The 20584-nt window shown below is 46.9% G+C and overlaps 1 protein-coding gene across 1 annotated transcript in view; it reads left to right on the forward strand.

Annotated features, from left to right (window-relative positions):
• Nucleotides 1–20584, forward strand: part of SLC2A9 (solute carrier family 2 member 9) — a 208827-nt gene that overhangs the window by 25415 nt on the left and 162828 nt on the right. The window contains exons 3-5 of the mRNA XM_065914116.1: nucleotides 1858–2018; nucleotides 14327–14451; nucleotides 19588–19733. Coding sequence (XP_065770188.1) covers nucleotides 1858–2018; nucleotides 14327–14451; nucleotides 19588–19733 — 432 coding nt within the window. The remainder of the gene's footprint in view (nucleotides 1–1857; nucleotides 2019–14326; nucleotides 14452–19587; nucleotides 19734–20584) is intronic.

Consider the following 20584-nt stretch of genomic DNA (forward strand, 5'->3'; position numbering starts at 1 on the left):
TCCCAAGATGGGTGGGAGGGCTGGCGAGCCAGGCTCAGAATCTCTGCAGGGAGAACAGATATATTCTTTTTCAGATTCTTTTCCATTATAGGTCATTATAAGATATTAAAAACAGTTCCTTGTGCTCTACAGCAGTTTCTTGTTGTTTATCTGTTTTATGTATGGTAGTATGTATGTGTTAATTCCAAACTCCTAACTTACCTCTCTCCACCTCCAATGTCCTCTTTGGTAAGAGGAATTTTTTAGAAATGGATTTGCTGGGTTCTAGGTTAGGATCTTCAACTTGACTAGGTAAAGCTAAGCTGTTTTCCAAGATGACTGTACAAATTAAATTCCCACCGTCAATGTACCAGAGTCCACACTGCTAGTCACTACCGAACCCTTACCAGACCCGTTCATCTTTAATTTCCCTGGGGACTGGGTGATCTCCACACAGGTACTGGGTGCTGCTCCAAGTTCTTGGGTGATTTCTTGACAGTCCGAGACATCAGTGTTAACACTCCCATCTTGCAGATGAAGAAGCCCGGGTTCAGCTGACTTAAATCATTAGCAAATCATGGTGCTGGGATTCAAGCCCAGGTCTGTGTGACCAGACCTTATGCTTCTTCTGCCATGCTATAACGCTGGCTGTTATTGGAGAGGTCTCTGGGCCTTTACAGGGAACCTATGGGGAGCTATGTGCTTCTTGGAGATGGAACTCTCATGGGGAGCACAGTTCGTGACCTCAGTCTTTGGTGTATATCAGAATCACTTAGCCCCATCCCAAACCCACTGAATCAGTGTGTATGTGTGTTGTGGTGGGGGGAGAGTCTAGTGAGCATGAAGTGGGCATCTTATTGTGGTTTATTTAAATAATTTTTAAAATTTGTTTTTGGCTGTGTTTAGTCTTCATTACCCTGCAGGCTTTTCTCTGCTTGCCCTGAGCTAGGGCTATTCTTCATTGTGATGGGGGCATGTCTTATTGCAGTGGCTTCTCTTGTTGGCCAGCACAGGCTCTAGGGCACGTAGGCTTCAGTAACTGTGGCATGTGGGCTCTACAGTCTCAATAGTTGTGGCGCATAGACTTTTTACTCCATGGCATCTTCCTGGACCAGGAATTGAACTATTTCTCTTGCATTGGCAGGTGGATTCTTTACCACTGAGCCACCAGGGAAGCCCTCATTGTGAGTTTAATTTATATTTCTGTGTTACAAAACATGTGGACCATTATGTCATTAGCTTCCTGGTCAGTTGAATTTGTTTTGGAGTCTGTTCAAGTCTTTGACTCATTTCTACTTGTGTTGTCTTCTTATTGATTTGTTAGAACTCTTTACATATTGTGACTACAAGTCCTTCGTAGCTACATGGTCTGCAAACATGTTAGCTAAGTTGGTGGCTTTTCTTTCCAATTTTCATGATGCCTTCTGACGAGCAGAACACTCTAAGTCTGAGGAAATCCAAATGAACATTTTGTTTTTCTTCTGTGGTTTTTTCTGTGTGTGTCTTGAATCTTTACCCACCCCAAGGTGGCAAATATTTTCCCTTCTTTAGGTATGAACATTTTAAACACATTTCCGAGGTGATTCTGTCGTGTGGTTCCCCTTGGTTCAGAGTCAGATTTGAGTTTGACTCCCAGGTTTGCCACTTAGCTGAACAAGTCAGTTTGTCTCTCTGAGCTTCAGTTTCCCTACCTGCAAAAGGATGTAAACATAAGGTCCATCCATGAAGTTTGTTAGAAGGATTGAATGAAACAGAGCTCAAACAAAGCTTAGTGAAATGCCTGATATGAAATCAGTGTTCCATAAAAGTCATTTTGTTTATATACAGATAGCCTTCGAGCAGTTGGGAGGAATAACATAGTTTGTTGTTTGTTTCCAGTACATCAAGGCCTTTTACAACGAGTCGTGGGAAAGAAGGCGTGGACATCCCATAGACCTGGACACTCTGACTCTGCTCTGGTCTGTGACCGTGTCCATATTCGCCATCGGTGGACTCGTGGGAACGTTCCTGGTGAAGCTGATTGGAAAATTTCTTGGGAGGTCAGTGCAGGCCCCTCTGCAATGTCCATACTGTGTCTGTATTAGAGTCAGGATTGCAGCAGGCAACAGGGTTCCACTCAGTCCAGTTGAAGAGATTGTAATGCCAGAAGGACAAGGAGCGGAAATAGGGTACCGGAGGCCAAGCCAAAGTGAACCCAGGGGTGAGGGGCAGCTGCTGAGGCTGTGGAGGCACCAGGCTAAGTCAGGACCCTGCTGTCCAAACAGGGAGGCGCTGGGAAGAAATACTCTGGATTTTCTCTCTGCCGGCCCTCCAGTCTGCCACAGGCGCCTCTCATTGGTCAAACCCAAGCGGAAGCCTGAAAACCCAGGAGTCTCATTGGTGCGGCTCAGGAGGACCAGCTCCAGGGCTCAGAGCAGGGAGGGGAGAGTGGAGAGGGACCCAGATGTGGGAGCAATTGGACAAGAGTCAGCACAGTGTCTTAGAGACTGTTCCACAGAAATATCTATAGAGCTGCTTTTTAAACATCAGTTTTTTAAACAGTCCTCCATTGTATGAGTGGATGATAGTTTATTCAATCAGCTCCTGACTGAGATACATCTAGGGCATGTCAAACTCTTCCCGTTACAAACACAGCTGCCATGAATATCAATTTCATGTTGAAATTCCCCAACATCAACCTCTCCAATCAGATCCGCTTTACCCCTGTGTTTCATTTGTCTTTTATTTTCTATGTGAAGCCTTCTCTCATGTAAGGTTGAATTATCAATAAATTCCCCCAAACATTTGCTCTGTCTTCTTGCTCATAGCAACTTCCTGGGGATGCTGAGGTGTTTAGTGCAGAGAGTAGAGTCTTCAGAGCATTGACATGTGGGCTTGAATCATGAGTCTTCTACTTCCTGGCTCTGTTGACATTTGAACCTCAGGTCTCACCTGTGGAATAACGACAAGAGTTCCTACCCTGCAGGTGATGCTGTAAGGGCTAGAGAAAATTAATGGGGGAGAATGGCCCACTAGGTCAATGAAGAGAAGCTATTATTATCCACCATATTATTTTCTCATCATCACCTTGGCATAGTAGGGGGTCACCCAAACATAATAAAGTGAAAGAAAGAAAGAAAGTGAAGTCACTCAGACATGTCTGACTCTCTGTGACCACATGGACTTTAATGCACTAGGCTCCTCTGTCCATGGAATTTTCCAGGCAAGAGTACTGGAGTGGATTGTCATTTCCTTCTCCAGGGGATCTTCCTGACCCAGGGATCGAACCCAGGTCTCCCACATTGCAGGCAGACGCCTTTCCGTCTGAGCCACCAGGGAAGCACCAAAAGCACCAGGTGGAATTCTCCAGGCCAGAATACTGGCCTTTCCCTTCTCCAGGGGATCTTCCCAACCCTGGGATCGAACCCAGGTCTCCCACATTGCGGGCAGATTCTCTACCAGCTGAGCCCCAAGGGAAGTCCACAAGGGAAGTTCCCATGGGGAAACATAGCAGGGAGTCCACAAATCATATTGTGTTGAATTGGTGCAGAGATGGATCAGACACCTGGAAATCCCTCTGGGCTTTGGGGTTACAGAAACACTGTTAAGAATGGTGCCTCCCACTACTTTATACTTGGCCTCCCATCTTCAAATTAGGGTTGGTGATGTTCAGAGCAGACTTTCCAAAGGCTGGAGCAGAAGGTCATTCTGAAATTCTGAAAAAAAATCCATGTGATGCTCATAAAGGTCTACGATACCCCAGTGAGGTAGAGCAGGTGCCAACATTCTCCATGTCCCCCAGGCCACTTCCAGGGCAGTAGCTATGGGAACCCAGCACACAGGAGGTACACCAGTTGTGGGATAGTCAGGGTTTTCTGAGGTCCCTCTGTGCTCCAGGCACTCACACCCACTGTCTTACTTAATTCTCTCTACTCCACGGGTTCTATCCATGGAGAATGGGAATGAGCAAGGTCAGAGCATCTGGCCAAGCTCAGCCAGCTCACACGGTGCCTGAGTTCACGCTGGAGCCAATACACACCAGCCCTGGCACTGTGATCTTTCCACTTGCCAAGGAGATTGTAGTTAGTGTCCTTCTGGCAGTGGTTTGGGGATATCCTTGACTGTTTGACAAGGAGTAAGTGACCAGCTGACCTCCAAATCGGCACCCCTTTCCAGGACCTCCAAGGCACTGTTGCTAAGTCTATGGCCCCAGTCCTCTCACGTATTCCTGTAGATGGAATCACCTCCAGCCCCAGACTCTATTGCCGGTGACACACACTTGTCTTATATCTGCCTGTGGGCACTTATACTGCAAGGCTGCCCCAGCATCCAACTTATGTTCCCTTGCATCACTGCCATCCCATCCCCTTCACCCTCAGCTCTTCCTGAGGGGCCTGAGGGGGCCGATGGTGAATAGATTCCTTCAAATGCACTCAGATTGGCCTCCTTTCCATATCATTGGATCTAGTTCTTCCCTCTGCAGTGGAGAAAGCACGTGGGAAACCATAGGGAAACTCACTCTGGCTTTGAAATCAGATCCTCAGTCAGATTCTCTAGCAACGTCATGGTTCATCCATTCAGCACACGCTTTTGAGCACCTCTGGGGAGCCAGGCACTGTGTCTGCACTTAGCAACACAGAGACAACGCCCGCAGCCTGGGGTTAGTGTTCCGGGCCGCAGAGGAGGCAGACCCACGACAATTCACTGTGCAAGTCGTTCTGACTGTGGGAAGGGCCGTGAACAGGCGGTCGAGGACAAGGAGAGGCAACGAGTGCCCCCTTCACTTCCAAGTCTGTAAAGCTCAGATAAGCGACCCACCTGAGAGGTAGCTCTGAGGGTGACTGAGATAAGATTCACAGAAGTCTCTGTCACTCAGGACTCCCCAAGTCACTTTTTAAATGGCAGGAACCCACATCGGACTGGTTTATGCCTTAGAGGGAGTTAGTTGCCTCACGTGGCTAAAATGTAATTCAGTTGAATCCGATAGCTCCTATAATGTCATAAGAAAAGGCATGTGTGTTCTCTCCTCTCAGCTCTTCCTTGCTGTGTTGGCTTCATGAACAGGTGTCCTCTGCCCACGTGGGGGCGAAGTGGCCCAAGCCGCTTAGACAGATATGGTTCTTCCTACTGAACATTCCCGCCACAAACTTCTTCCAACAGTCCTCATACAGGCCCCAGGAATGAATCTCACCTCCCTGAGAGAGCTTGCAAACTGTCAAGACTCTTCAAAAGGAGCCAATTCTACCCCATCAGGGACATTTGACAATGTGCAGAGATACTGCAGGTTGTCAAAGCTGAGGGCTGTGACTGGTACCTCCTAGAGGCCAAAGTCTCAAACAGAGGGAGTCAGCAAACCCAAAGCACAGAGCTTCTCCAGTACACGTGATTTGCGCATCACCAGTTGGTTTTAAGGACATAGTCCGCTTGGTGTTAAATGTGCATGAACTGGGAAGTGACAGTTAAAAGTTGTAACAAACCTTTACTATAGCTCCAACCCACTGCCCACCACACATCTGCTAGAAACCATGCTGGCCTCCTCTGAGCTCACAAAGGACTTCGTGTTTCCCTCTGTTACATCACTTGGCATTTGGGGTTACAGTGATTTAGTTACATTTCTGTCTCCCCTGAAAGGCGAGCTCCTCAATGCAAGAACTGTGTCTGTATATGAGCCCCAGCACATGGCACCGGAGCTTGTTCACAGTAGGCAAGCAATAAACATTTGTCGGGTGTATGAAAGGATGGAGGGAAAGCGCTCAATGCTTGAACGTTTTCCAGCATAACTCCCCCAAATGACCATCCTTCTCTTGCTTGCATGCTTTTTATTTGCCCATACATTTATTTTTCTCAACAAGTATTCATGGAGAGCTTGCTGTGTGCCAAGCACTTGGTGGTGCACAAAACTGACAAAGTCCCTGGGGTAACAGTTCTCTAGGCAGAGGGGACAGGAAGTGCAAAGGTCCTGGGGGAAGAACGGGCTTGGTTCCTTTGAAGATAAGACAGGAGGTCAGTATGGCTGGAGCTGAGTCCAGGAGTAGAAAATGAAGCAGGAGGGCTCACTGGGGTCAGAAGCGGAAGACACTGTGGGGAAGGGTTGGGACTCCGGCTTTGACTCAGAGTAAGATGGGAAATTACTGGAGTATTTTGTGATCTGACTCACATTTTGAAAGGCTTGCTCTTTTTTTTTTTTTTTAATTTTTCAGTGGGTTTTGTCACACATTGATACGAATCAGCCATAGAGTTACACGTATTCCCCATCCCAGTCCCCCCTCCCACCTCCCTCTCCACCCGATTCCTCTGGGTCCTCCCAGTGCACCAGGCCTGAGCACTTGACTCATGCATCCCACCTGGGCTGGTGATCTGCTTCACTATAGATAATATACATGCTGTTCTTTCGAAACATCCCACCCTCACCTTCTCCCAGAGTTCAAAAGTCTGTTCTGTACTTCTGTGTCTCTTTTTCTTGTTTGCATATAGGGTTATCGTTACCATCTTTCTAAATTCCATATATATGTGTTAGTATGCTGTAATGTTCTTTATCTTTCTGGCTTACTTCAGTCTGTATAATGGGTTCCAGTTTCATCCATCTCATTAGAACTGATTCAAATGAATTCTTTCTAACGGCTGAGTAATATTCCATGGTGTATATGTACCACAGCTTCCTTATCCATTCGTCTGCTGATGGGCATCTAGGTTGCTTCCATGTCCTGGCTATTATAAACAGTGCTATGATGAACATTGGGGTGAACGTGTCTCTTTCAGATCTGGTTTCCTCGGTGTGTATGCCCAGAAGTGGTATTGCTGGGTCATATGGCAGTTCTATTTCCAGTTTTTTAAGAAATCTCCACACTGTTTTCCATAGTGGCTGTACTAGTTTGCATTCCCACCAACAGTGTAAGAGGGTTCCCTTTTCTCCACACCTTCTCCAGCATTTATTGCTTGTAGACTTTTTGATAGCAGCCATCCTGACTGGCGTGTAATGGTACCTCATTGAGGTTTTGATTTGCATTTCTCTGATAATGAGTGATGTTGAGCATCTTTTGATGTGTTTGTTAGCCATCTGTATGTCTTCTTTGGAAAACTGTCTGTTTAGTTCTTTGGCCCATTTTTGGATTGGGTCATTTATTTTTCTGGAATTGAGCTTCAGGAGTTGCTTGTATATTTTTGAGATTAATCCTTTGTCTGTTTCCTCATTTGCTATTATTTTCTCCCAATCTGAGGGCTGTCTTTTCACCTTACTTATAGTTTCCTTTGTTGTGCAAAAGCTTTTAATTTTCATTAGGTTCCATTTGCTTATTTTTGGAAAGCCTAGCTCTTATCAGTGGACTCAGGGAGGCTGGTTAGGACCATCCTGCCATAAGCCAGGTGAGGTGATTCGTTTTGCACCGGGTTTGTCATGAGACACAGGAATGGTGAGAATTGTTTGCATTCTGGAAATAGTTTGGGAGTAGAGAAAACAAGCCCTGCTCATGGACTATGTGGGAAGCAAGAGAGAAACAAAAAATCATGCTAACATTTTTGTCTTGATCAATCACAAGGAGCAAGGATTGTGTTACTTTTTTTAAAAATTAGTTTTATATTGGAGCAGAGCTGATTAACAGTGTTGTGTTGGTTTCAGGTACAGCAAAATGATCCAGTTATACATACACACATATCTATTCTTTTTCAAGTTCTTTTCCTATTTAGGGTATTACAGAATACTGAGCAGTTACTTTTTGAAGTAGGGAAACCCTTGAGAAAAACAGGATTTGGGGGGAAAGGAAGAAACAATACTGGAAACTCAGTTTCAGGTATACTACATTTGAATTGTCTGTTAGCCCTTCCAGTGGAGATGTCAAATGCACAATTAGATTTGTGAGTCCAGCACTCTGGAGTGGCCAGAACTCAGATGTAAATCTAGATGTCGTCAGTACAAAGGTTACACTTAAAGTCAGGAGATAAGATAAGATTACATAGGAGGTACATAAGATCATGGCATCCGGTCCCATCACTTCACAGCAAATAGATGGGGGAAAAAATGGAAACTGTGACAAACTTTATTTTCTTGGGCTTCAAAATCACTGCGGACGGTGACTGCAGTCATGAAATTAAAAGACGCTTGCTCCTTGGAAGAAAAACTGACAAACCTGGACAGTATATTAAAAAGCAGAGACATCACTTTGCCGACAACGGTCTGTCTAGTCAAAACTAGACAGTAGTCATGTATGGATGTGAGAGCTGGACCATAAAGAAGGCTGAGCACCAAGAAATGGAAGCTTTTGAACTGTGGTGTTGGAGAAGACTCTTGAGAGTCCCTTGGACTGCAAGGAGATCCAAACAGTCAATCCTAAAGAAATCAACCCTGAATATTCATTGGAAGGATTGATGCTGAAGCTGAAGCTCCAGTATTTCGGCCACCTGTTGAGAAGAGTTGACTCATTGGAAAAGACCCTGATGCTGGGAAAGATTGAGGGTGGAAGGAGAAGCAGGTGGCAGAGGATGAGATGATTAGATAGCATCACAGACTCCATGGACATGAGTTTGAGCCAACTCCAGGAGACAGTGAAGGACAGGGAAGTGTGGTGTGTTGCAGTCCATGGGGTCACAAAGAGTTGGACACAACTGAGCCACTGAACAACAAGGTAGAGACCAAAGGAATAGGTTCAAGAGCTGAGCCTGGAGCCCTCTAATATTCAGAGGGTTGGGAAGATGTTAAGGATCACCCAACAAGGTAGGAGCAGTCTTACCATTGAATGAGATCTACGATGTGAGGGAAAGGAGATGGTGATCAACCAGGTCCAACACGGCCAAGGAATGAAGACCAGCCTGAGCTCTGGGTGGCTGGTTGTCTTGGCAAGAGCTACGTCAAGGGCACAAAGGACTAGACAATCACGGGAGTGGGTTTAAAAGAGAAAGAAACAAGAAGAACTGGAGACAGTGAGTGCAGACCACTTTTTTTAATGTCTTTTTAAAATTAATTTATTTTTTAATTGAAGGATCTTTTTGAGGAGTTTTACCATTAAAGGGAGCAGAGACAATGGTGTGGTGGATGGAGGAAGAGGTAGGATCAGGAGCATTTTTTGTGTTTTAAGATGGGAGCTGCAGCAGCACGTTAATGAGATGTTCCAGCAAGGAGGGGAAAATGGATAGTCAGGAGCAAGGGGTGAAACTTGCTGAAGCTATAACCTTGAGCAGGTCAGAGCAGGTGGGGAACTTGTAGGTCATTGAAGGGATCGGTTTCAGGTGAGAGTGGAGACTCTTCATCCATAGAAACAGGAGGGAAGGCAGAGCTTATGGGCACAGATGCTGGTAGGTTGAATGACATGGAAGGAACATGTGGACTGTCTCTTCAGATTGATTCTGCTTTCTTGGTGGACTAGAAAGCAAGGTCACCAGCTGAGGAACAGGACAAGGGGATTAAGAAAGAGAGAAGATACTTGAAATAGTCCCCTAGGAGACTGGGAGACTGAGCAAAACAGGAAACTCTAGAATGGTTGGTAGGGGGCTTAAAGACCACTTGAGTTGGGTGGTCATGAATTTCAAGTGAGACCAGGCAACATAATTCAATGTATCTTTTTTTCCCAGCCAAGATGAACTTTGTATACATGTGCAAGATAGACTGAGATCTAACTAGGGTTGGCGTTATCTCAGCAACACAGAATGAAGGAGAAGAGTGAGTGGATCAAGGAGTGGAGGGTGTATGAATGTTTAAAATGATGGACCATGGAATTCAAGCTGGATAAGCAGGAATAGATGGACATGGTAGAAGCTAGATCCCATCTTGGCTTATAGGCTTGGTCAGCTAAAGAATTGTTGGAAGGGTAAGTGGTAGGAGCCAGGATCTCCAGAATTTCCCCCATTTCACTAGGGCTTAGTGAAAAGTGCTTTCCAAATCCAAACTGAAATCATACTCCCTGTATCTCCTGATCATGGTCATCAAGGTAAAATAGTGGAAGGCAGCTCTCACACTTCCCCTGAACCCTCTCTTTTCTGGGCTGAATGTCCCCAGTCCCTTTGACCATTTCTCAAGGACATGGCCTCCAAACTCCTTGTTACCCCTTACTGCTAAGAGCTGACAATCTGGGCTGCTCTGGGAAGATTCTGCATCACTGGAGAAGCTCAAAGCACTGAATCAGATGTACGCAGTTAGGGGTCCCAGGGGGCACTGGAGTTCTGCTCTCAGAAACGGCATGGTGCTGGTCCCTCTTGTTCTGTTGCATGTTCATCCCTGGGAAAAACATGGAAACACAATAATTAAAATCCCCGTCTCTGAACCCTAGTGAGTCAGCGTTGTGAATTATCTGCAAATAAGTTTTCCCTCCTCACTGGGATATTGTCATGCTGGGGGTTATTTTGGGAAGAAATTCATTAATATGAGAAACTTGCTTAGAGGGTGTGCAGCCCAATTTGCAAATGTTTCAAGTCAGACTTGAATGTGATTTTAACATCCCCTGCATAGCACAAAATGCACCATTCTATCCAATGCAAGAGCTCAGACCCAAGTCCTGGGAGGCATCCATGGCTTCTCTTCCTCTCTCCACTCCTATCCAACTCACCCATATTTTAGGTTCTGAATACCAGTTTCCAGGGTCTGTGGCCAGGGTGGGGGTATCCCCTACATCATCAAGACATTTTCCAGACATCAGCTGTCTGTTCTATAATTCAACTCCGTTCTGACACTCTCTACCCAGTGATGGTATCAGATTACAATATCGAGGGCTCAATCCCACCAGATTGCCCCTCTCCCAGTTCAGAAATCAGTCTCAGCCCCTGGTTGTCACCTGAGCTTCTGATCATCTGGCTCTGGACTGGAGGTTCCAAATACCCCCTGCCTTGGCTTTCAGGTTAAGGGTTTAGTCTTGCAAGACTTCCCCTCCCCTCTTCCAATGCCAGATGTTAATGGCATGTCATGGTTGTCAACTATGCTTCTGACTCAGTCTCCAGCCCCTCTCCTCTCTCTGTAGGTCGGGATGGGATTGAAAGTTTCAGTCTTCTAATCACATGGTTGACTCCACCGACAACCATCCCCCCATCCTTATTTCCTTTCCAAAATCACCAGCTATAAACCAGAGCTTCCAAGGATCCCCCTCTTAGGGTTTTAATTGCTAGAGCAGCTCACAGAACCTACAGGGACATTTTCCTTAGTAGGTCACTGGTTTATTATGGAAGGATATAACTGGGACCAGCCAGATGGAAAAGACGCATGGGACAAAGATGGGGAGGGGGGGCGGAGCTTCCATGCTCTCTTTGAATGCACCACTCTCCCCAAATCTACTCATGGTCATCAATCTACGAGCTCCCCAAACCTTGTCCTTTTGGGGTTTATGGAAGCTTCGTTACACAGGCATGGTTGCTTAAGTCATTGGCCATGGGTGTTTGAGCTCAGTCTCCAGCCCCTTTCCTCTCTTTGGAGGTCAGGATGGGATTGAAAGTTTCAATATTCTAGTCACATGACTGGCTCCATCTGGCAACCATCCTGCCATCCTTAGTTCTTTTCCAAAAGTCACCGCATTGACATGAGCTCACCTGTGGGCTTGTTATGAATAGCACAACATTGATTTCATTGTTCTGGCTCTGAAGCGATTTTGGGAAATGAGGTCTAGTGACGAAATATTATAACAAAAGATGCCTCCATCATTCTTATCACTTGGGAAATTCCAAGGGTTTTAGGAACCATGAGCTGGAAACCAGGGATGAAGACTATATTTTCACTACTATAAATCACAATATCATTACCAACCAATTCCATCAATTCTGTCTTCAAAACACACCAAGATCCGGCCATGGCTCACTCCCTCCACCATCCTGATCCAAATTCCCGTGAGCACTTGCCCGATCTATTGCAATATTCCCCATTGGCCTCCCTGACCCCACACTTACCCCTGTATCCCATGGTCAACATAGAAGATGGAAAGGTCTGATTAAAAGCAGGCCACGCCTCTTCTCTCCTTTGAAACTTCAAAGGCTGCCCTTCTTACTCAGATAGAAACCCAAGTTCTCATGGTGGCCTGCAGACCCCTTACAAGCTCCAGTCCCCTCCACTTTCACCTTCTACTGCTTGCTCTCTGGGTCTCCTCTGCTTCCAGCCACACTGGCTTCACTAATGTTGCTGAAACAGTCTACGTCTGGCTCTTCTCTACCATGATTGCTGCTCCCCAGGGTCCATATAGCTCGTCTTCTCATTCTTCAAGTCACCCACTTTCTTCTATCTGTGCTCAGGTGTTAGCTTCTTGGTGAGGCCCTCCCTGGCCACTCCGTGTAAAATTGCACCCCTCCCCTGCTCTCATGTTCTCTACAACATTTCTCACCAGATTATATGCTCCACATGTTTTATTTTTAGTTGTTTATTAAGAGGAGCATAAAAGTAGGGACTTGGCCACATCCATGGCTGTGTGCCAGAAAACATAGAATGCTACTCAGCACCCAGTCCAGCTTCAAACATGTGTTGAGTGAATAAATGTCAGCTGAATGAAAAAAAGACTGTTGAAAGAATGAATGAATGTGAGTATATGTGGTGGCCACCATTGCAAACAGCTTAGTATCCTGGATTCTGGAATGCCAAATATCCCATTGAATAGCTTGTGACCTTGAAGAAAGAAAGAAAGTGAAAGTCTCTCAGTTGTGTCCAACTCTGTGAATCCATGGACTATACAGTCCATGGAATTCTCCAGGCCAGAATACTGGAGTGGGTAGCTATTCCCTTCTCCAGAGGATCTTCCCAACCCAGCGGTCAAAGCCAGGGCTCCTAAATTGCAGGCAGATTTTTTACCAGCTGAGTCACCAGGGAAGCCCAAGAATACTGGAGTGGGTAGCATTTCCCTTCTCCAGACGATCTTCCCCACCCAGGAATCAACCTGGGGTCTCCTGCATTGCGGGCGGATTCTTTACCAACTGAGCTATCAGGGAAGTCCTATTGACCTTGGCCAAATTTAGTTTCTAGATCTGTTTCTTCGTGTGGGAAATACAGCAGTAAGTCACCTAACTTACAGGGTCTTCAGTGAGTGTGAAGGACTGAGTGCCTGGCACATCCTAAGGACTCTATGAATGTTAGCTATCCTCATGGTTTGTTTGTCTATTTCACCTTGCTGAGTCGCTGATGTCACGTTCCAGGTGACATCCTAGGTGCTTTACATAAATCATTCTCATAGAATCCTTACAAGATAGACATTATTATGTTCATTTTCTAGGGGAGTAAATCAAGTCAAGACTGAGAGAGAGTAAGAAGTCTTTCCAAAGTTGTTCAGTTAGTATGGACTGTCCAAGCAGGAACATGACTGGAGGTGGGCTCAGAAGAACAGCAGCTCTGCAGCCCGCAGATGTGGAAGCTAAAGGGAGATTCATGGCAGATCAGAGCTGGGCCATGTGGGGCAAGTGGGGTCCACGTGACCTGACTCCTAGATTCATTCCTTCGCTCATGCAGCAAGTATATACGGGTCACCTGCCTGAGTCAGGAACTGGTGTAGTTGCTGGGGATAGAGTGACAAGACAAAGCCTCTGCCCTCTAATGCTTACATTCTAATACAGAAAGATGGACAGCTAGCATAAAACAAGTAACGGGAGGATAATTTCCTGTAATGCTGGGGCTGTGGAGAGGCTAGAACAGGGTGAGAGGATGGGCTGTGCAATTGGGGAGAGCAGTCATAGCAAAGGGTGTCAGGAGGTCGCATTTGAATTTAGGCTTTAGTGAGATGCTTCCCTCATAGCTCAGTTGGTAAAGAATCCGCCTGCATTGCAGGAGACCTGGGTTTGATCCCTGGGTTGGGAAGATCCCCTGGAGAAGGGAAAGGCTACCCACTCCAGTATTCTGGCCTGGAGAATTCCATGGATTATACAGTCCACGGGGTCGCAAAGAGTCGGACCAGACTGAGCGAACTTCACTTTCACTTTCTTTTAGTGAGATAGAATGACCCCATTGGATCAGAGACCACTTCTGAAGATTTTAGGCTCCCTTCCAAGCCCCTGAGGCGTCAGCACCACGGGACATCGCACCCACTTCAGAGGTCCCCCTTTCGACATCTCCACCCCTTGGTACCTGCTTAACAAATTCCCTATGTTAAATTCTTTCTGTTAAACTAACTACAGTGGTTTTCATTTTCCTGCCTGACCTCTGACTCATGGATTATAAGATACATTTTTTGACTTTGTAATGTTAAATGAAGGTCTTAGAACCAATGAAATAAAACACTACACCAGGGAAATCCACAGAAGGTCAGGGCTGGCGATGCCTTCAGAGGTAACCTAATCAACCCCAGTGATGAGCCCAGAGGAAGGAAATGCTTTGTTCAGGGTCACACGGTCAAAAGTGGTGGTGGGTCCATTGAGGAGTCTGGACCTTGCTCCTGGAGTGGACAGGCCAGTGGCAGCCTCATCAAACCTTTTCTTTTTCTTCAAGGAAGAACACTTTGCTGGTCAACAATGGGTTTGGGATTCCTGCCGCGTTGCTGATGGCCTGTTCTCTCCCAGCTGGAGCCTTGGAAATGCTCATCATGGGACGTTTCATCATGGGTGTGCATGGAGGTGAGACTTCATTGTGTCAGAGGAGGAGGCAGTAACACATTCCTTGGTGGGAGGTGTGTGTGTATCAAAATGTGATGGGTATTTTGTGGCTGTCAGATGACCGGGTCTCTACTGATACTGAACTGGCAGAGACTGAGGATGCAAGAGGGCTTCCCAGGTGGTGCTAGTGATAAAGAACCCAGCTGCCAATGCAGGAGATGCAGGAGACATGGGTTCGATCCTGGAGTCAGGAAGATTCCCTGGAGGAGAACATGGCAACCCATTCCAGTATTCTTGCCTGGAGAATGGCATGGACAGAGGAACCTGGCAGGCTGCAGTCCATATGGTCACAAAGAGTCAGACACAACTGAAGCAACTTAGCATGCAGGAGGATGCGAAAACCCAGCATGGAGTGAGGCAGCCCCTTGGGATGGACCGCTCACCCATGATGCTCCTCTCATGGAGAAGTGTTGACTGGGATGATCCCAAACCAATGCCAAAAACAGGGATGGTTTTCTACACATCATGTGTTGTGTTTGTCATCTTCACCATAAAATTCATATCCCAAGAGGTCTGTGGGTTTTTATGTCAGGGGGTTTTTGTGAGGGTTGTCTCCTATCTGGGTCTCTGACTCATTCCTTCTTTCTTTTATGCTCCAAGCATTTGCAGAGCGCGTGCTGTGCCTGATTTTCGTCTACGCTGGGGACACAGTGTGAACAGGACACCCCAGCCCCTAAATAGTGGGGTGAAGCCTCTTCCAGGGAGATTTTTGGGATTCCAGTGAGCAGCAAGAGGGGCAAGTCCCATCTTCGAGGGCTTGTCAAGTCTGCTTGGACACACTCGCTAGAGTCCCACTGGCCAACGTGAGTGCCGTGGCCAGGTGCAGAGTCAGGGTGAGAGGCGTCCAGCCACCCAAGGATGCGGACACAGGGAGCCTGGATGGCCGCAGTCTGCCTGCCGGTCTTAGCCTCTTTCTCTCTATGCGAAAGGACCAAGTACCCCTAAACCGTCTTGTTAGGGAATGTAAGATTTAAAGGTGTGCTGCGTGTGCACAGTGAGTGTATTCCAGGCCCTGTTACCGCCCCACAGCACCAGTAATGGTAGCATTGCCATTATTGTTGCTGTTATCATTTTTATTCTGTTAACGAGATAGTCATGTACGGATGTGAGAGCTGGACCATAAAGAAGGCTGAGTGCTGAAGAATTGGTGCTTTTGAACTGTGGTGTTGGAGGAGACTCTTGAGAGTCCCTTGGACTGCAAGGAGATCAAACCAGTCAGTCCTGAAGGAGATCAACCCTGAATATTCATTGGAAGGACTGATGCTGAAGTTGAAGCTCCAGTACTTTGGCCACCTGATAGGAAGAGCCGACTCATTGGCAAAGACCCTGAGGCTGGGAAAGACTGAAGGCAGGAGAAGAAGGGGGTGACAGAGGATGAGATGGTCGGATGGCATCACCAACTCAACAGACATGAGTTAGAGCAAATTCTGGGGGACAGTGAAGGAGAGAAAAGCCTGCCAAGTTGCAGTCCATGGGGTCGCAGAGTCAGACACGACTGAGCGAATGAACAACAAGATACAGGTTCAAGATTCGAACAGATGGTCTGGGTTTGAAGTCCCTGCCTGCTCAGGAGGAAGGGTGGTGAGATGGGAGCATCTGAAAGTCCTTTCTTGATGGAGTCCCTTGAAGCCTGTCTTCCTGGCAGTTTTGTATTTTATCCACTTAGCCTCTTTCCTGCTACTTCTCCTGTCTAGTTAGTCTGGGGGAGGTGACACTTACTCATTACACATAACTGGATGCTCTCTGAATTTCCCTAATTAAAAATAAGCTGGATTCAAAGAGAGATGCCATTTTTATAAAACCACATATTCAAGACAAACATCTTTTAGACTTCTCGTCCTGTGAACTTTTCCAAAAGAAGTAGAAAAATGTAAAATCAAGAAGTGGGTTGGGGGAGACATACTCTTTCTGACTCCTAATGTGGCCTGTTGCAGCTGAGCCAAGATGTGGAAGCTGCATGCCATTTATTCTCATCAGACCCTCTCAAAGCAGAGACTGGAATATCAGGGCACTTAAGGTGAAGCAGTGGGTCAGAAAGAAAAGAAAATTGCTGGTCATGAGATGAGTTGCTGTCCTGCTCAAAATAAATAATTTAAAGCCAAATGAGAAGCCCGGAGGATTTTCAGGAGGTTGTGCTGCTCTAACTGGGTTCTCAGAGGGAATATTTGGAACCATCGCAGAAAATGTCAGACACCTGCCTAAAGTGTCCTATTTCCAGAAGGCTTGGAACAAAAATAAACACATCATTTTGACACTGAAACTGACATGGTGCAGCATGGATTTGAGGCCGAATCCATGCAGATTATAAAGTTGAGATCAGAGTGCAAATGTGTTTGTGGATGATTGTGGTGGACAGGCTCCTTCCACCGCCTTCCCAGAGCTGCCCACACTCCCAGGGATGCAAGCCCACATCTGCTGCATTAAGAACTCTCCAGGGAACATCCCTGGTGGTCCAGTGGCTAAGGCTCCGAACTCGGAATGCAGGGAGCCCAAGTTCAATCCCTGGTCATGGAACTAGATCCACAAGTCGCAACTAAGAGTTTGCATGCCACAACTAAAGATCACGTGTGCTTGCCACTAGGACCTGGCACAGCCAACAAAATAAATATTATTTTTAAAAAATCTAACTATAAGTGGACCTGTGTGATTCAAGCCCATGTTGTTCAAGGGTCCGCTGTAAATACTGAACAATATAACTTTCAAAAAGCACTAGGTGCCATGAGGAACATAAGACTGAACATAAGCGTGATGGGGAAGGGTTGATTTCCAGAGGTGAAGGCCTTGTGAGGAGCTGTGGCAATTTCTTGTGGCTGCAGTCACCAAAGTGGGGGGCTTAAAAAAGAGTTCTGGGGGCCAGAAGTCCAAAATCAAGGTATCTGCAGGGTTGGTCCCTTCCAGAGGCTCTGAGGGAGGGTCCATTTCATGTCCTCTCCTGGCTTCTGGTGCTGCATTCCCTGGCTTATGGACCCATCACTCCAGTCTCTGCTCCATCGTCAAGTGCCCCTCTTCCCTTTGTGTCTCCAAGTGTCTTACCATCTGGTAAGGACACCAGTCACTGGGTTGAGAGCCCACTCTAAGCCAGTGTGACCTCACCTTAACCTGGTTACATCTGCGAAGGACCCCCTTGGGTCTCATTAAGTTCCATTAACAGGAGGTAGTGAGGCTGGACTGAGACGGGAGGGATAGAAGAGCATCCATCCATGGAGCTGTGAGGACAGAGCGCTTGGGAGAAACAGCAGCGAAGGCTGGTGTCCCATGATCAGAGTGAACCTGGAGAGTCCTGAAACCTTATGGTTGGCACACCTGGGGGCAAGGGATGGGGAGAATGGTAGGCGACAGGGTCATAGGTTGAGAGGGTCCACTCAGGTGTAGGGGGCGCTTGGTACCACACCACAGGTTCCAGATAAGCAACCATCCTCGCTGGCCTAGAACTCAGAATCTTCCCAGGATACAGAGCTTTCAGTGCTAAAGCCAGGATGTCATTGTTGTTATTTAGTCGCTAAGTTGTGCTGGACTCTTCTGTGATCCTATGGATAGCAGCCTGCCAGGCTCCTCTGTCCATGGGATTTCCCAGGCAAGAATACTGGAGCGGGTGGCCATTTCCTCCTCCAGGGGACCTTCCCGACCCAGGGATAGAACCTGTGTTTCATGCCTTGGTAGGAAGATTCTTTACCACTGAGCCACCGGGGAAGCCCTAAAGCCAAGTTGGTCCCCTGCAAACTGGGATGAGCTGGTCATCATACAGCGGCTATCTCCTCACCTGTTGAGCCATCAACATATCATTTTTCCATATCACTTCACAACAGACAAGTCAGAAGGGCCTCGGTTAATTGGCAGTGTCCCATGGGCCTGGCCCTCTGCTGAGCATCCCCTAGCCTCCAGGGATTCAGTCTGCACAGCACCCCATAAAGGAGGCATGCTTACTGTCCTTCACCACAACCCACACCCCCTCTTTTCTACTGGCCCTAATATTTCCTTGCTAGCTTTTTGAGTTAGTGTCAGTCATTTGGTCGTGTCTGACTCTTTGCAATCCCATGGGCTGTAGCCTCTCAGGTTCCTCTGTTCATGGGATTCTCCAGGCAAGAATACTTAAGTGGGTAGCTGTTCCCTTCTTCAGGTTGATCTTCCTGATCCAGGGATTGAGTCCAGGTCTCCTGCATTGCAGGCGAATTCTTTACCATCTGAGCCACCAGGGAAATGAAGTGAAATGAAAGTCACTCAGTTGTGTCCGACTCTTTGCAACCCCAAGGACTACACAGTCCATGGAGTTCTCCAGGCCAGAATACTGGAGTGGGTAACCTTTACCTTCTCCAGGGCATCTTCCCAACCCAGGAGTCAAACCCAGGTCTCCCACATTGCAGGCAGATTCTTTACCAGCTGAGCTACAAGGGAAGCTGGAGCTACCAGGGGTGTGATGATAATTATCCCTAGAGGGTAGCAGGAGTGTCAGGGTGAGGGCCTATCAGTTTCCCAAATGTCCATCCAATGAGCCCACATGAGCCAGATGCTTTGTATGTAGTCTTAATGTTCCCACCACAATAGGAACAGACAGTTATCATGACCCTTCTTTCATAGATGAGAAAGCAGAGGCTAGGAGAAGCCAGTTTACGTACAAGGCCAGCTAAAGAAGAAAGTGGGGCTGTGGGTCTTGAATCCTGCAGGTTTCTATTCCACGACTCCCAAGCAACCATGTGCCAAATTGATTTGTGGTCGCATGATTTTTCCATGAGGACCAGTGATCTCAACATGTGTGTTGGGGATAAACATTCAAATAGCATCTGATTTATGTCGCCATCTCAGAGATAATGCCGTCTCTTTGCACCTTAGGCGTGTTTGCCTTGTGTTCTAGAACCAGAAAGTTCTCCTGGGCTGAGATGCAATGCACGAGGTGCTCAGCTTATAAACGGGGTCAGCCCTTCACAGAAGGGGTTCCCTGAAGGCTAGACACTGGCGTGAATCCAACCTAACTTGAAGCACATTGATTGGTGCTGTGGTTACAGCGCTGTTTTTGTCAAGTGCGAAGCAGAAGGAGGTAGGGTGACCAGCATCTTCTGTGAAGGAGACAGCTCTCTCACGGCTGCCATGCTTCCCCCTCAGGCATCGCCCTCAGCGCGCTCCCCATGTACCTGAGTGAGATCTCGCCCAAGGAGATGCGTGGCTCTCTGGGGCAGGTGACCGCCATCTCCATCTGCGTTGGGGTCTTCACGGGGCAACTGCTGGGCCTCCCGGAGCTGCTGGGGAAGGTAAGTGCGGCTTCCCAGCCAGCCACATCGTTCTCAGTTCATGTCACCATCCCCGATCCCCGTGTCCCTTTCCAGACGATGGGCCGTCAAAGGTGAGCCCTTCCTCCGAAAGCCTGTCCCTAGCCTCAAAATTCTTGAGCACTCAAGCGTTTTGTTTATTATTGGAGAAGAGCTGTTGCTGAGTTTCTTTGATTGGGTTTGAGTATCTTTTTAGAAAATAAAGAATATACAAACCAGTTCAAAACGTACAGAATGTATGAATCCATCTGCCCAATGGCTGTTGTCAAGAGATCACTTATGTTCATTTAGGCTTTGACTTTGCTTAGATAACTTATATACACATAGGTTTGTTTTTTTTTTTATGGAATCACACCATACACTGGGTTGGCTAAAAAGTTCATTTGGGTTTTCCATAATATCTTATGGGACATTTTCCATAATAGTTCCATAAATATTTTCCATAATATCTTATGGAAAAACCCAAACGAACTTTTTGGCCAACCCAGTACATTGTTCTGCTACTTGCTGTCTTCATTTAATATTGTTTGGGCATCTCTCCAGTGTTTGGCTCAGCTCTACCACACTCCTGAGTCTTTCTCACCCACGTGCTTAGCAGCTCAATTGTGTCTGACTCTTTGTGACGCCATGGACTGCAGCCCACCAGGCTCCTTGGTCCATGAGATTGTTTTCCAGGTAAAATTACTGGAGTGGGTGGCCATTTCCTCCTCCAGGGGCTCTTCCCGGCCCAGGAATTGAACCCATGACTCCTGTGTCTCCTGCATGGCAGGCGGATTCTTTACCACTGATCCATTGGAGAATATCTATAGTAAAAGTACCAGATTCTAGCAATC

This window comes from Muntiacus reevesi, chromosome 22, assembly GCF_963930625.1.
Source record: "Muntiacus reevesi chromosome 22, mMunRee1.1, whole genome shotgun sequence".
Taxonomy (NCBI): domain Eukaryota; kingdom Metazoa; phylum Chordata; class Mammalia; order Artiodactyla; family Cervidae; genus Muntiacus; species Muntiacus reevesi.